The 15,582-nt window shown below is 37.0% G+C and overlaps 1 protein-coding gene across 2 annotated transcripts in view; it reads left to right on the top strand.

Annotated features, from left to right (window-relative positions):
- Nucleotides 1-15,582, top strand: part of GRAMD1C (GRAM domain containing 1C) — a 103,582-nt gene that overhangs the window by 38,766 nt on the left and 49,234 nt on the right. For both annotated transcript variants that reach the window (XM_057546104.1, XM_057546103.1), the window contains exons 3-5: nucleotides 3,733-3,836; nucleotides 4,430-4,525; nucleotides 10,443-10,523. In XM_057546104.1, coding sequence (XP_057402087.1) covers nucleotides 3,733-3,836; nucleotides 4,430-4,525; nucleotides 10,443-10,523 — 281 coding nt within the window. The remainder of the gene's footprint in view (nucleotides 1-3,732; nucleotides 3,837-4,429; nucleotides 4,526-10,442; nucleotides 10,524-15,582) is intronic.

The following is a 15,582-nucleotide window of genomic DNA, read 5'->3' as shown; positions in this document are numbered from 1 at the left end:
GGCTTCAGTAGTTGCGGCACACGGGCTCAGTAGTTGTGGCTCGCAGGCTCTAGAGTGCAGGCTCAGTAGTTGTGGCGCACGGGCTTAGTTGCTCCGCGGCATGTGGGATCTTCCCGGGCCAGGGCTCGAACCCGTGTCCCCTGAATTGGCAGGCGGATTTTTAACCACTGCGCCACCAGGGAAGCCCTTATTTTACTTTTAAAAAGATTCACGTCTCACAGGTGCAGAGAAAGAATTTATAAGCTTTCTAAAGAAAATGCTCTAAGGGGTTGGGGGGCGGTCTCTTTCCCTTTTTCACAAGGGAAAATTAATTTTTTTTCTTCTTCAGTTTGTATCTACCCTTACAGTTTTCTCAGGTAAAAAGCAAAGGGGGGGAAAAAACCAAAAAAAAAAAAAATGTAAAGTATAAAAAATGAGAATGGTTATCTTTTGTTGTTTACGTACTAAATCTGAAATCAATCCTAAAAATGTTGTTCCAAAGAGTCTTTCTTAAGCAATATCAGCTTTCTTGGGCTCCCAAAGGTGATTGCTGCTAGAAAAGAATACTTTGGGATGTATATTTCCTGACATTATTGTTTAAAAACACATTCTCTTAATTCAACATCATTATGGAGATATGCCTAAATTCTGTAAAATTAAATAGTACATCTTGTTCATTTAAATATGTGTATACTACTTATTGTGCAAGCTTACTCCAGAAGTATATAGTGCTGATTCACTCCACCTGTATTCCCATAACACTTTGTACATATTTCCATGGTATCCTTTATTATATTATAGTTATTAAAATAAATCTTTTTAAGTGTTAGAGCCATTCAATTGTGCTGAAATTGATCATGTAATAACTAGTAAGTTGATGTTAATGCACACATCAAAGTGACCTGTTGAAACTGTAACTCAGATTGGGACTCAAACCCAGGGTCTTTTGACTGAGATCACACACCTGGTCTCAGGACTTAATGAAACTCAGGTTCTTGATGCCTTGTCACAGATAGAATTTAGTGAGAGACAAAGTGATAGGTAAGAAGTGGATTTATTTAGAGAGAAACACACTCCACAGACAGAGTCTGGGATCTCAGAAGGCAAGAGTGGCACCAGGGTATGGGGTTGTCAGGTTTTATAGGGGTGGGTAATTTCATAGGCTAATGAGCGGGAGGAGTATTCCAGCTATTTTGGGGAAGGAGTGGGGATTTCCAGGAATTGGGCCACCACCCACTTTTTGACCTTTATGGTCGGCCTTGGAACTGTCATGGTGCCTGTGGGTATGTCATTTGGCTTGCTGATGTGCTACAATGAGCGTATACTGAGGCTCAAGGTCTGGTGGAAGTTGGACTCGTCTGCCATCTTGGACCTATTTGGTTCTAATCAGTTTATGTCGTGTCCTTGGGCTGTCATTCTTTTAAAGGTTGCACCGTGCCCTCTTCTCTCCTGTTTCACTGTGTTGCTTGGTTAATTTACTTAATTTTATTCTAACTTTCCAATAACCAATGATAAAGTTATAAAATCCATAAAACAATTTTTGACAAACATTATTTTCTTATTCAATTCTAGGTGAATCATATTGTTAATATGACTCAAGTCAGGTAGAATATTGCCTTCTGAAGTGCTCATTGTTGTACATGTTTGTTTATCAGTAGGGAAATTGGGAGCAAAAACAAAGTAAAATCCCTTTGCTCTTTAAAAAAATTTTTCTGGGACTTCCCTGGTGGCACAGTGGTTAAGAATCGCCTGCCAATGCAGGGGACACGGGTTCGATCCCTGGTCGGGGAAGATCCCACATGCCGCGGAGCAACTAAGCCTGCGCGCGCCACAACTACTGAAGCCCACACGCCTAGAGCCCGTGCTACGAAACGAGAAGCCACCGCAGTGAGAAGCCCGCGCACCGCAACAAAGAGTAACCCCCTCTCGCTGAAGCCAAAGAATGCCCACGCGCAGCAATGAAGACCCAACAGAGCCAAAAAAAATAAATTAAAAAAAAAATTTTTTTTTCATTTCTTGCCTAGGACACATTGCTAGGAAACCATCTTACAAAAAATCAATTTTCATGAGGTATAAGTTTACTACAGTAAAACACACCTGTTTTAGGGAGACTGTTTTAAAAAACCACTGGAAAAAATCTGTCAATCTGTATCAATTAGTCTTAAGTTAAAATGTTAGCATAGCTTTGAATAGAGTTAATGTAAAATAGTGCAGCGGTTCTCAAAGTGTGGTCCATAGACTAGCAAAGTTGGCATCACCTGGGGCCTTGCTAGACGTGCCGACTCTCCCCCCAGCCCAGATGTATTTAATCAGAAACTCAGGGAAGGGCCTAGCAATCTTTATTTTAATAAGTCTACCAGGTATTTCTGATCTGATGTTTGAGAAGCATCGAATTAATAAAGTGTTTCAGTGCTTTAGATAAAAATTTCAGGATACTTCAAGGTAACCTTTAGCCCCGTCCCTGTTTTAGAGATGCATACTAGTAAATGAGTAACTTAATCTGCTTATTAACTAGGATTTTTTTTTCTTTTTGGTTTGATGGCATCTCAGTTTTGTTTTGCTGAAGGAAGCACTGTGAAAGACTGCATTCCTTTGTTCTATTTTTAGTATTTCCTTAGAAATTTAACACGAGCAAATTTAAATATTTTAAGGTTCATAACCTCAATAACTTTTTCCTAAAATTGCTAACCACTTTATATAGTTTTAAAATTTGTCAGTTAAACTAAATCTCTTCACAGCAGCTCTTTATATCTTATATTATTAATAATTTAGCAATGCTATTTACTTTAGTCACAGAGACAGGTCTTAATCTTAGAGGCATGGTATTAACTTGCTTGTAGGCAGTGGCATTTACCAGAGCACTCTTGATTTTGCTGGATTTTAGTGCTGAGGTAGAGAGGATCAAACTTGAAACTAAACTTAAAATGTATACAATTTTTAGAGTCATCCTTGCTCCCTCCCTCACCCTCATCCAACATCTAATTAGTTACCAATTCCCCATCAGTACTACCCCTTAAATATCTCTGAATCTAACTACTTCTTTCTCTAGTACTGTCATCTTTTGGTCTGAGCCACCATCAGTTCACCCCTGGATTTCCAACTGATTTATCTGAATCCATACTCACAGTGTGAATAAAGTGGTCTTTAATAACATACATCTGATCATGTCCTCCCACTTAAAACTCATTGATGGCTTTTCATAAAATCCACACTCTGCCATGGCCTGTGAGACCTTACATGAGCTAGCTTCTCCAGCTTCTCTAGCAAGAGATCTTTGTATAGTTGCTCAAAGATGTTGTTTCTTTCTACCACAGGGCCTTTGCACATGCTGTTCCCCCATGTTCCTGCTGACCCTTTGTTGATCTTCAGATCTCAGTTTATAGAGTACTTTTTCTGGAGAACTTTTCCATGTATATTCTCCCTGCCCCCTCCCCCATACCAGTATACCCCTTGCTATATGCTCTCAGCTTTCTCCACACTTTGGTCATTATACTTATTTTTCTGTTTGTTTACTGTATGCCTTCCCCTCTAGACAGTGTTCCATGAGGGCAAGGTCCATTTCTGGTAACCCTAGTGACTAGCAAAATATCTGGTGTGTGGTGCCCAAAATATAGGAGTAAGTGAATGAATGAATGAATGAATGAACTAATGAACAAAGTGATGACTTTCCATGTGTTCAAGTAGTATAAGATTTATGAAGTTGCCACATTTTTTTGTTACTAAGCTGTTCCTTATTATTTTTTTTTAATGTAGATTATGCTTGTGCTCTTCAGAGGGACATTTTGCTTCAGGGACGACTATACCTTTCAGAAAACTGGCTATGTTTCTATAGCAACATCTTCAGATGGGAAACTACAGTAAGATGTATTTTCATTTGATTTGCTGATACAAATAGTTGCAGAGATAGAAATGTATACAGTCCTTCTGAAAACAATGTACTTTAGATTTCAAAGTAAGTTACATGTATTTATCTATACTTGTATACATCTAAGTATATTTATGTGTAGTATAAGTGTGTAATATATTTTTCTTAATACATTGAGCTCCATTTGTATATATTTAATATATTTGGGAAAAGAGATTTCAGGTTGAAAACAGCTTGAACATACCTCCTTTTGGCTGCCAAAAGCATGTCTTATGTGACAGACTGTCTGAATTTTTTGTGTGTATTTGTGTGTCTGTGTGTGTGTTAATATGGAACATAAATACCCATGTGTCTTTTCACACTTTATCCTAATATTAGGTATAGGAGCTGATGGAGGAAATTGCTGAAGGGAAGAATATCTGTTCACCGTGTTTATCTCAGAGAATGCGGGCATGTGCTTATTAACTCCTTTAGGTTTTTCACCTGAATATTCTGGACTAGATTGATGTAATACTTGGTATTTTGTGTTGTGTATGTTTCTGAGAAATTCATTTAGCAATTTTTTATTCTTTTTTGTGTGTTTAGATTTCTATTGCTTTAAAGAACATAACCTTTATGACCAAGGAGAAGACCGCTCGACTCATCCCAAATGCTATCCAGATCTTTACAGAGGGTGAAAAGGTGAAAAACTTTTCTACCTTTGCCTTGTAACATAATGTGGAGAAAATCTGCCTCATACTGATCATCAATGTTGGGAATGTAAGCAATTCTTCTTGGAGTTAGGAATATTTAATAGTATTTAATACTAGATTTCTGTATACTTAAATACTTATTGGTGCCTAACTTTAAATGACTGCTAAAATTTTTTGCAGTTTATAGTTTACAGAGAACTTTCTCCCATATTTTTCATTTCTTCATTATAAGAGGTAGGGTAAGCCTTAGCAAATATCCTTATTATTTCTAAATACCCTATAATTCCATGATCGTTCTTTGGTCAATAATACCTGCACAATAGCAACTAATAAAAACCAGAGTGAACAGAGATTTGGTAGCATACAAGTAAACACATAATCACTACAATCTTTTTTAGAATGGTGATTTTCTTTAACTGCCATCATTTTTATTATCCACCTGCAATATCCATCATTTCTTGGTATGAAGAATCTTTTTCTACCCACCTGGAAAATTGATACGGGCTCTGTATGTGACATTAGAAGCATAATGCTGAGAAAGAAAAAGAAAGAAGGAAGGAAGGAAGGAAAAAAGGAAAGTATGGAAGGGAATGAAGGAGAAGAAGAAGGAAGGAAAGAAGGAAGAAAGGAAGGAAAGGAGGAAGGAAGGAAGAAGATGAAAGAGAAAAGAGGAAAGAGAGCAGGGGAGAGGGGAGAGAAACACAATCATGAGATTGAATCATTATGATGATACTTTTTAATCTTGTAAAGTTTCTTTCACATGCACTTTCAGTTTTCTTTTTAAACAATCTCATCCCTACAGAACACTGCCAGGTACAGTACAAAGAACTTTTCCCCTCTGAACTATTTGAGAATAAGTTGTCACTCTGAAGACTTACCACTCCAGACATGATCCCAGATAGTTTATCATGTATTTCTTTTTTTTTTTTTTTTTTTTGTTTAACATTTTTACAGTTTAATTTCAAAGAAAAATCTCAAGTTACATTTATTAGCAAACATATTTCAGCTAGGGAGTTTTTCATCCCCCAAAAAGATAGCAGATGGAAATGAACCTAATATGTGTTTAAAGAAAACATAGCATGTATTTCTAACAAAGACATTCTCCTACATAACCACAACATGACCATCAAATTCAAGAAATTAACATTGATCATTATCACTGCTCAATTCTCAAACCCGCTTTGGTTTCCTCAATTATCCCAATAAAATCCTTTATAGCAAATAGGCCCAGTTCAGAAATACCTATTACATTTAGCTGTCATGCTCTTTAATTTCCTTATTCTGGACTAGTCCCTTAGTCTTGCCTTGACTTTTATGCCCTTGATGCTTCTAAAGATTATAGGTCAGTTGTTTTGTAGGATATCCCTCAATTGTGTTTGTCTGATATTTTCTTATGATCAAGTTTAAGTTATACAATTTTGACAGAAATAACACAGAAGTGATGCTCTCTTCTTTCCATTGTGTACCATTACTGGTGATATTCACTTTGATCACTTGAATAAGGTGGTGTCTGCCAGACTGTACTGTAAAGTTAGTCTATTTTCCTTCGTAATAATGTTTTGTGGTCAACTACTTTGAAACTATGTAAATATACTATGCCTCATAAAATTTATTCATTTATTTACTTATATCAATATGACCTCATAGCTTCTTATTTTTTTCAATGAATTATAATCCATTGCTATCATTATTTATTTTGATGCTCAAATTGTCCCAAATTTGGCCAGTGGGAGCCCCCTCAAGCTGGCTCCGGTGTCCTTTTGACTATTCTCAGCATTATTTGAGCACTTTCTTGCTTTTTTTTTTTTTAAATTAATTAATTAATTAATTAATTTTTTGGGCTGTGTTGGGTCTTCGTTTCTGTGCAAGGGCTTTCTCTAGTTGTGGCAAGTGGGGGCCACTCTTCATCGCAGTGCGTGGGCCTCTCACTATCACGGCCTCTCTTGCTGCGGAGCACAGGCTCCAGAAGTGCAGGCTCAGTAGTTGTGGCTCACGGGCCCAGCTGCTCTGCGGCATGTGGGATCTTCTCAGACCAGGGCTCGAACCCGTGTCCCCTGCATTGGCAGGCAGATTCTCAACCACTGTGCCACCAGGGAAGCCCACTTTCTTGCTTTTTAGCACAAGATGTTACAGGTTTTCTCTGCCTCAGTCCTGGAATCGGCCATTTCTCCAAGGAGTCCTGTTTTCTTTTAGGGGAGACTGATATTTAGAAGCCAGTTTGTTCACTGCTATAGGGTATCACTGTTTGAGCCCTCTAATTGGGCAGAACAAGGGGATATACAATATATATATAAATTATACACCTATATACATAATACACACACATATATTCCCACTTATACATCTACGTTTATCTATCTATCTATGAATGACAAACCACCAATTCACACAAATACCTCTACTTCCAGTCCAACAATACAGAGTTATTTTTACTTTTCCCCTTCATTTTTTTTGGCTGCACCATGTGGCATGTGGGATCTTAGTTCCCTGACCGGGATGGAACCCATGCCCCCTGCATTGAGAGTGCGGAGTCTCAACCACTGGACCGCCAAGGAAATCCCTTCCCTTTTGTATTTGTAACTCCCTTCCCTGACTGAGAGAAACCAGGCTCCCATTATCCGTAATATATTTACTTTGATCAGTGGACCTGTATGTAATGCATCTTCATCTCCTCTGCTGCCCCTCCCCTACACTTGGTTTCTGACACATAGAGTCAGGTTGCTGCCCATCCCACCACCACACTAGGGCTCTCATCCTGAAAAAGCTCTCCTCACCCTGCTTGGGCTCTGGTACTCCACACAGGGCAGCCCTTCTACATGGACAACCTCCTCATTCTTTTCTGGTGCTGACACCCTGCTTTGGGCTATTTCAGCTCCTCTGCCCCTACCCTTACCTCTAGCATGGATGCCTTGCTTTCCTCTGTTCCGCTAAACAGCTTTAGGGCCAACCTGTTTAGGAAGGGAACAAGACCTAAAATAAGCTTATTCTTAATTTTACAATAAATGTATGTGATGAGGAAAAAAATCATAAATTTCTCAATGGCAGGACAATCAAACTAAGTCAGAATTGAAACACACATAACGCACCCCAACATGCCCCCGTTTGGGATGAGTCTTTCCCAGTGTGCAATGTTCATCTACATTACACATTAACCAGACTTCCTCAGAGCAGGAGAACGGTCCCATTTTTCAGATGCCAGCATTGTAATCTTAAGATTAATATTTCTTTTCCTGTTCCATACAGGGGGTTGCAATGAACCTAAAGGCTTGCTCTGTATGTGCACACCTGACCAAACATCTCTGATGAACTTTATGTATAATGTTAACCTGTTAATATGATACATAATTCTTTGTCTAACTGCATCTCTAACTCTTGACTAGTGGGACAGTCCTCAGAGATATCTGAAAGACTGTCTCCTGGGTTATAATACTCAGTTTGGCTTGAATAAAATTCTCTCTTTTTTTCTTAGCTTGATTGTTATTGAATTTTTGTCGATATATGTATACACACACACACTGCATTGTTTAAGAAAATCATCAAACAGTTCTAAAACTAACATCTTCCTTCCATGCCTGTAATACCCAATCCCATTGCTTTTTTAGAGGCAAACACTGTTATCAGTTTTGTATATATCTTTTCAGGCCTTTCAGACCTTCTTCCTTTGTATTTACATATATATACACATACATATAAACATATAGTTTTGCTTTGTTTTTAAAGTAAATGCTATCTTATATGTGTTGTTCGTCAGTTTTCCTTTCTTAAAAAAGAACTTAACATTATTTCTTGGAGTCACAGGTTAGCACATATAGATTGGCCTATCTCTGCTTATTAAAGTGCTGTATAATATTTCATAGAATGGATTTACCATGGTTTCCTTAATTGTTCACTTCCGTTGTTTTATTACAAACAGAGCTGTGGTGAACAGTCTGACCATGCTTTCTTAAGCTCATTTGTGGCTTTCTCACATAGGTAATGGAATTTCAGAGTCAAGCATTTAAATTTTAATAATGATAACAACAGTTAGCATTTGCCGAACATACTTGTTCTAAATATTGTGCCAAGTTTTTTTTACATATATTTTCTCATTTAGTTCTCACAAAAATATGCTACTGAAATTATCCTCATTTTGTAGATGAGGAAATTAAAGAAAATAAAAGTGACTCAAAGTCATAGAACTGAGTGGTAGAGCCAGGATATGAACCCAGGTAGTTTAATTGCAGAGACACTGGTCCTAACTACCTCACTGTATTGATTCAGTGATCTTTTACCATCATCATGGAGAAAAACAATCTACACTACTAAGTATTTATCCCTCCATGTACTATATGGTTAAGGGAAGGTTAATCATGTTTCTTTTAGTTGTTTTCGTTTCTAGCATACGTTCTATGCCCCAGCAGCTTAGAGATATCATTATCCAGAACTCCTCATAAATTAAGGCTATTATAATAATAATTATTATTTATTATTTGGCCGCGCTGCACAACTTACGGGATCTCAGTTCCCCAACCAGGGACTGAACCCAGGCCATGGCAGTGAAAGCCTGGAATCCTAACCACTAGGCCACTAGGGAACTCTCTAAGGTTATTATTGAAGCAAGATATATTAGTAAATTTTTGAAGTTGGATATCTAACAAGGAATAAAATAAGATGGTAATTTACATAGATTGCCCAGAAAGATGGGAGTGTTAAGGAGTTGAGAATGTGGTTTTGGTATATAAGAGTGGATAAAGTTGATAACAAAGTATTTAGTTTAAAAAGTGGGATTAGTAAGCATAACACCATGGTGAAAAAGAGATGGACTAGGAGATTTTTCTTATCTATATATCTACATACAAGGTTGTAAGATTATTAAAATTTGGTCTAAGAAAAGGAGATAAAGGGTAGTAAATAGTGATCATTAGGTCACAATATTATATGTGTAATTGTGTTTGGAAGAGCTCTTAGATATATCCCCATTATAAAAAGTTTTGCTTTTTGAAGAATATTATATAAAGTAGGTTTCAGTTTATTAACTGGTAAAATACTACTTTAAAATCTTTCTATGAAAAATATAAATACCTCAAATACTATTTTGTTTGGCATTTTATTTAATAAATCAAAAATGGAACTGAGCTTTCTCATTCCTAAAAATAGCCAGTCAATCATGCAAAGTCACTAACTAGGGGATCAGAAGAGACGATACACTGAGAGACTGTATTTAGTGCTGCCACTTGTCATATTTTCTCATAAAAGCCTATTATAAGATATGACTTTGCAAAATCATTTACATGCAGAGGAGGAGATGGGGCTAAAAGCAAACATGGAATTATAGATTGAAGTATGCTATTTTTCTTATACAACTTTGAAAGCAAAGTTTAGTGTTAACATGGGTGTTTCATATCTATAATTAATTGAGATTAGGTATTTCTGGATTTTTTTAGAAGACTATGAAAGATGATATAATTTTAAATTAGGATCCTTAAAATAAATCTATCTCTGAAGTCCACTTGCATTTTTCTCTTATTCTTTGTGTATATTTGGCTCAAACAGCCACCAAATCATATCTCTCTGCAAAGTTCAGAATAAATAAAATTTAAATTGTTTTCATAAGTTTATTTAGATTGATTTTAATAATTAAACTACAATGAATGTAAATAGCTACCCAGTTCAAGCTGCTTTCCCTAGTAAATATTGATAAAATTATTTTGCTGTAAGGTACAATTTTAAAAGACACCTTGTTCATGCACCAGTTACGTGGTTTTTTTCTATTATAATGAAAAAGTTAACAAAAATTAGTATATAAAGTAGGCAATGGTGACCTACTAGTTTGCTTTGACCATATCAAGTCACAGCAGACTGTCATGACAGATACTTTCCCTTTTTTTTCCATGACATTAAAATTGTCCTATTATTTGTCTTTGCAGTTTTTCTTCACATCTTTTGCTGCCAGGGATAGAAGTTACCTCAGTATCTTTAGGTTGTGGCAGAACGTACTGTTAGACAAGGTAAGTGTTCATACCAGAGGCTGGTGCTTGTTATAATAGCGACCTCCCAGTGTGTACCTAAACAGTGTTTGTGAGTTGAAAGCTCTTTTTTATTTTTCTGTGGTTAATTTTGACTAGACTATTCAAATCCAAGAAGAAACGTGAAGCAAAACAAAATCCATAGTTACAAGTTAAGATGTTAATTGTAATCCCCAGAGTAACCACCAAGAAAATAACTTAATAATAACTTACCATCCAAAATATGGTAAAAGAAACATAAAGGGAATGAAAATCGCACACTAGAATTATCTATTTAACACATAGAAGGCAGTAATGGAGGAATAGAGGGACAAAAAAGACCTAATAAGATAGCAGACATTACATTAGCAAGAAAACAAATAGCAAGATAGCAGACATTACATTAAATCGTTAAACATAAGTGGATTAAACTCCTCAAGCAGAAGGCAGAGATAAACATGATCCAACTATATGCTATCTATAAGAGACACATTAGATTTATTTATTTTTTATTTTTTTAAACATCGTTATTGGAGTATAATTGCTTTACAATGGTGTGTTAGTTTCTGCTTTATAACAAAGTGAATCAGCTATACATACACATATATCCCCATATCTCCTCCCTCTTGCATCTCCCTCCCACCCTCCCCATCCCACCCCTCTAGGTGGTCACAAACCACTGAGCTGATCTGCCTGTGCTATGTGGCTGCTTCCCACTAGCTATCTATTTTACATTTGGTTGTGTATATATGTCCATGCCACTCTCTCACTTCATCCCAGCTTACCCTTCTCCCTCCCTGTGTCCTCAAGTCTATTCTCTACATCTGCATCTTTATTCCTATCCTGCCCCTAGGTTCTTCAGAACCATTTTCTTTTTTTTTTTTTAGATTCCATATATAGACACATTAGATTTAAAGACAGAAACAGATGGAAAGTAAAAAGATAGAAAAAGATATACTATGCAAACAATATCCAAAAGAGAGCTGAAGTGACTATAGTAATCAGACAAAATAAGCTTAAAGACAAAAATTAGTAGAGACAAGGAAGAATATTTTATAATAATAAAAGGGTCAATGCATCTGGAATTCATAATAATTATAGACTTATATGAACCTAATAAGAGAACTCTAAAATATATGGAACAGAAATAAATCACCACATAAACATAAATAAATAGAATACATGGAACAAAAACTGGCAGAACTGAAGAGAAAAATAGGCAATTTAACAATAATAGTTGGGAGATTTCAGTACCCCACTTTAAATGATGTGTAGAATAACTAGACAGAAGATCAACAAGGAAAGAGAAGATGAACAAAACTATATAACTAGAACTAAAAGACATCTGTGGAACATTCCACTCAAAACAGAATACACATCCTTCTCAAGTGTACATGGAACATTCTCAGAATAGACTATACACTAGGTCATAAAACAAGCCTTAATAAATTCAAAAGGATTGAAATAATACGAAATGTGTTCTCTGATCACAATGGAATGAAATTAGAATTCAGTAACAGAAGAAAATTTGGGAAATTCACAAAAAAGTGGGTATTAAGCATAACACGCCTAGAAAGCCAATGGTGAAAGAAGAAATCACAAGGGAAATTAGAAAATACTTTGAGTTAAATGAAGACAAAAACACAACATACCAAGACTTATGAGATACAGCTAAAGCAGGGCTTAAGAGGAGAATTTATAACTATAAACACCTATATTTAAAAAGAAGAGTGATCTCAAATCAATAAACTAACTTTCTACCTTAAGAAATTAGAAAAAAAAGATGAAACTAAACTGAAAACAAATAGAAGCAAGGAAATAATAAAGATTAGAAGAGAAATATATGGGACTTCCCTGGTGGTGCAGTGGTTAAGAATCTGCCTGCCAATGCAGGGGACACGGGTTCGATCCCTGGTTTGGGAAGATCCCATATGCCATGGAGCAACTAAGCCCGTATCCCACAACTATTGAGCCTGTGCTCTAGAGCCCGCAAACCACAACTACTGAGCCTGTGTGCCACAACTACTGAAGCCTGCGTGCTTAGAGCCCATGCTCTGCAACAAGAGAAGCCCACACACCACAAAAAAGAGTGGCTCCCGCTTACCGCAACTAGAGAAAGCCTGCATGCAGCAACAAAGACCCAATGCAACCAAAAATAATAAATAAATAAATAAATTTATTAAAAAAAGAGAAATGTATGAAATAAAGAACAGAAAAATAGTGTTAATCAACAGAACCAAAAGTTCTTTATTTGAAAAGATCAACAAAATTGACAAACCTTTAGCTAGGGTTACCAAGAAAAAATTAAAATTATTACATTCAGAAGTGAAAGTGGTAAAATTACTACCGATCTTACAAAAATAAAGGGTTTATACTATGAACAATTGTATGCCAACAAATTAGTTAACCTAAATGAAATGAACAAATACCTAGAATGTCACAAACTATTAAACCTGACTCAATCAGAAATAGAAAATCTGAATAGACCTATAACAAGAAAAGAGATTGAATTAGTAATCAAAAATCTACCTACAGAGAAAAGCTCAGGTCCAGATGGCTTCATTGGTGCATCCTGCCAAATGTTACAGTAGAATTAATACCAATCTTTCAGTCTTTCACAAAGTATTCCAAAAAATTAAATAGGAGGGAACACTTCCCAACTCAGTCTATGAAGCCTGTATTACCTTGATACCAAAAACAGACAAAGAACATCACAAGAAAACTACAGACAAATATTTACGTTCACTGTGTCTATGAATGTAGACACAAAAATCCTCAAGAAAATATTAGCAAACCAAAGTCAGCAACATATAAAAAGATTATATGCCATGATTTATACAAGGTTGTTCAACATGAAAATTGGTCAATGCAATACACTATATTAGAATAGAGGACAAAAAACATGATCATCTCAATCAATACAGGAGAAATATTTGACAGAATCCAACATCCTTTCATGATAAAAAATAAAACAGGCTAGGGCTAGCAGGAAATTTCATCAGCCTGATAAAATTCACACCTACATATTTAATGGTGAGAGACTAATGCTTCCACCTTAAGGTCAGGAACAAGGCAAGGATGTCCTTTCTTGCCACTTCTGTTCAACATTGTACTGAAGGTTCTAGCCAGGGAAATTAGGCAAGAAAAAGAAGTAAAAGACATCCACATTAAAAATGAAGAAATAGAGACAGCAGAAGCAAGAAGAACTACAATCCTGCAGCCTGTGGAACAAAAACCACATTCACAGAAATATAGACAAGATGAAAAGTCAGAGGGAAATGTACCAGATGAAGGAACAAGATAAAACCCCAGAAAAACAACTAAGTGAAGTGGAGGTAGGCAACCTTCCAGAAAAAGAATTCAGAATAATGATAGTGAAGATGATCCAGGACTGCGGAAAAAAAATGGAGGCAAAGATTGAGAAGATGCAAGAAATGTTTAACAAAGACCTAGAAGAATTAAAGAACAAACAAACAGAGATGAAAAATACAATAACTGAAATGAAAACGACACTAGAAGGAATCAATAGCAGAATAACTGAGGCAGAAAAACAGATAAGTGACCTGGAAGACAAAATGGTGGAATTCACTGCTGCGGAACAGACTAAAGAAAAAAGAATGAAAAGAAATGAAGACAGCCTAAGAGACCTCTGGGACAACATTAAACGCAACAACATTTGCATTATAGGGGTCCCAGAAGGAGAAGAGAGAGAGAAAGGACACGAGAAAATATTTGAAGAGATTATAGTCGAAAACTTCCCTAACATGGGAAAGGAAATAGCCACCCAAGTCCAGGAAGCGCACAGAGTCCCATCCAGGATAAACCTGAGGAGAAACACGCCAAGACACATAGTAATCAAATTGGAAAAATCCAAAGACAAAGAAAAATTACTGAAAGCAGCAAGGGAAAAATGACAAATAACATACAAGGGAACTCCCATAAGGTTAACAGCTGATTTCTCAGCAGAAACTCTACAAGGCAGAAGGGAGTGGCATGATATACTTAGTGATGAAAGGGAAGAACCTACAACCAAGATTACTCTACCTGGCAAGGATCTCTTTCAGATTCGATGGAGAAATCAAAAGCTTTACAGACAAGCAAAAGCTAAGAGAATTCAGCACCACCAAACCAGCTCTACAATAAATGCTAAAGGAACTTCTCTAAATGGGAAACACAAGAGAAGAAAAGGACATACAAAAACAAACCCAAAACAATTAAGAAAATGGTCATAGGAACATACGTATCAATAATTACCTTAGGGCTTCCCTGGTGGTGCAGTGGTTGAGAATCTGCCTGCCGATGCGGGGGACACGGGTTCGAGCCCTGGTCTGGGAAGATCCCACATGCCACGGAGCAACTGGGCCCGTGAGCCACAATTACTGAGCCTGCACGTCTGGAGCCTGTGCTCCGCAACAAGAGAGGCCGCGATGGTGAGAGGCCCGCGCACCGCGATGAAGAGTGGTCCCCACTTGCCGCAACTAGAGAAAGCCCTCGCACAGAAGGCTCAACACAGTCATAAATAAATAAATAAATAAATAAAAGAACGTGAATTTCTTTAAAAAAAAAAAATTACCTTAAACGTGAACGGATTAAATGCTCCAACCAAAAGACACAGGCTTGCTGAATGGATACAAAAACAAGACCCATCTATATGCTGTCTACAAGAGACCCACTTCAGACCTAGGGACACATACAGACTGAAAGTGAGGGGATGGAAAAAGATATTCCATGCAAATGGAAATCAAAAACAAGCTGCAGTAGCTATACTCATATCAGATAAAATAGACTTTTTTTTTTTTTTAAATTTTATTTATTTATTTATTTATTTATTTTTGGCTGTGCTGGGTCTTCGGTTCGTGCGAGGGCTTTATCTAGTTGCGGCAAGTGGGGGCCACTCTTCATCGCGGTGCGGGGACCGCTCTTCATCGCGGTGCGCGGGCCTTTCACTATCGCGGCCCCTCCCGTTGCGGGGCACAGGCTCCAGAGGCGCAGGCTCAGCAGCTGTGGCTCACGGGCCCAGCTGCTCCGTGGCATGTGGGATCTTCCCAGACCAGGGCTCGAA

The sequence above is a fragment of the Balaenoptera acutorostrata genome, chromosome 4 (assembly GCF_949987535.1).
Source record: "Balaenoptera acutorostrata chromosome 4, mBalAcu1.1, whole genome shotgun sequence".
In the NCBI taxonomy this organism is placed as follows: Eukaryota; Metazoa; Chordata; class Mammalia; order Artiodactyla; family Balaenopteridae; genus Balaenoptera; species Balaenoptera acutorostrata.
Note: the sequence above shows the minus strand (reverse complement) of the source record. Positions and strands in the feature narration are given on the sequence as shown.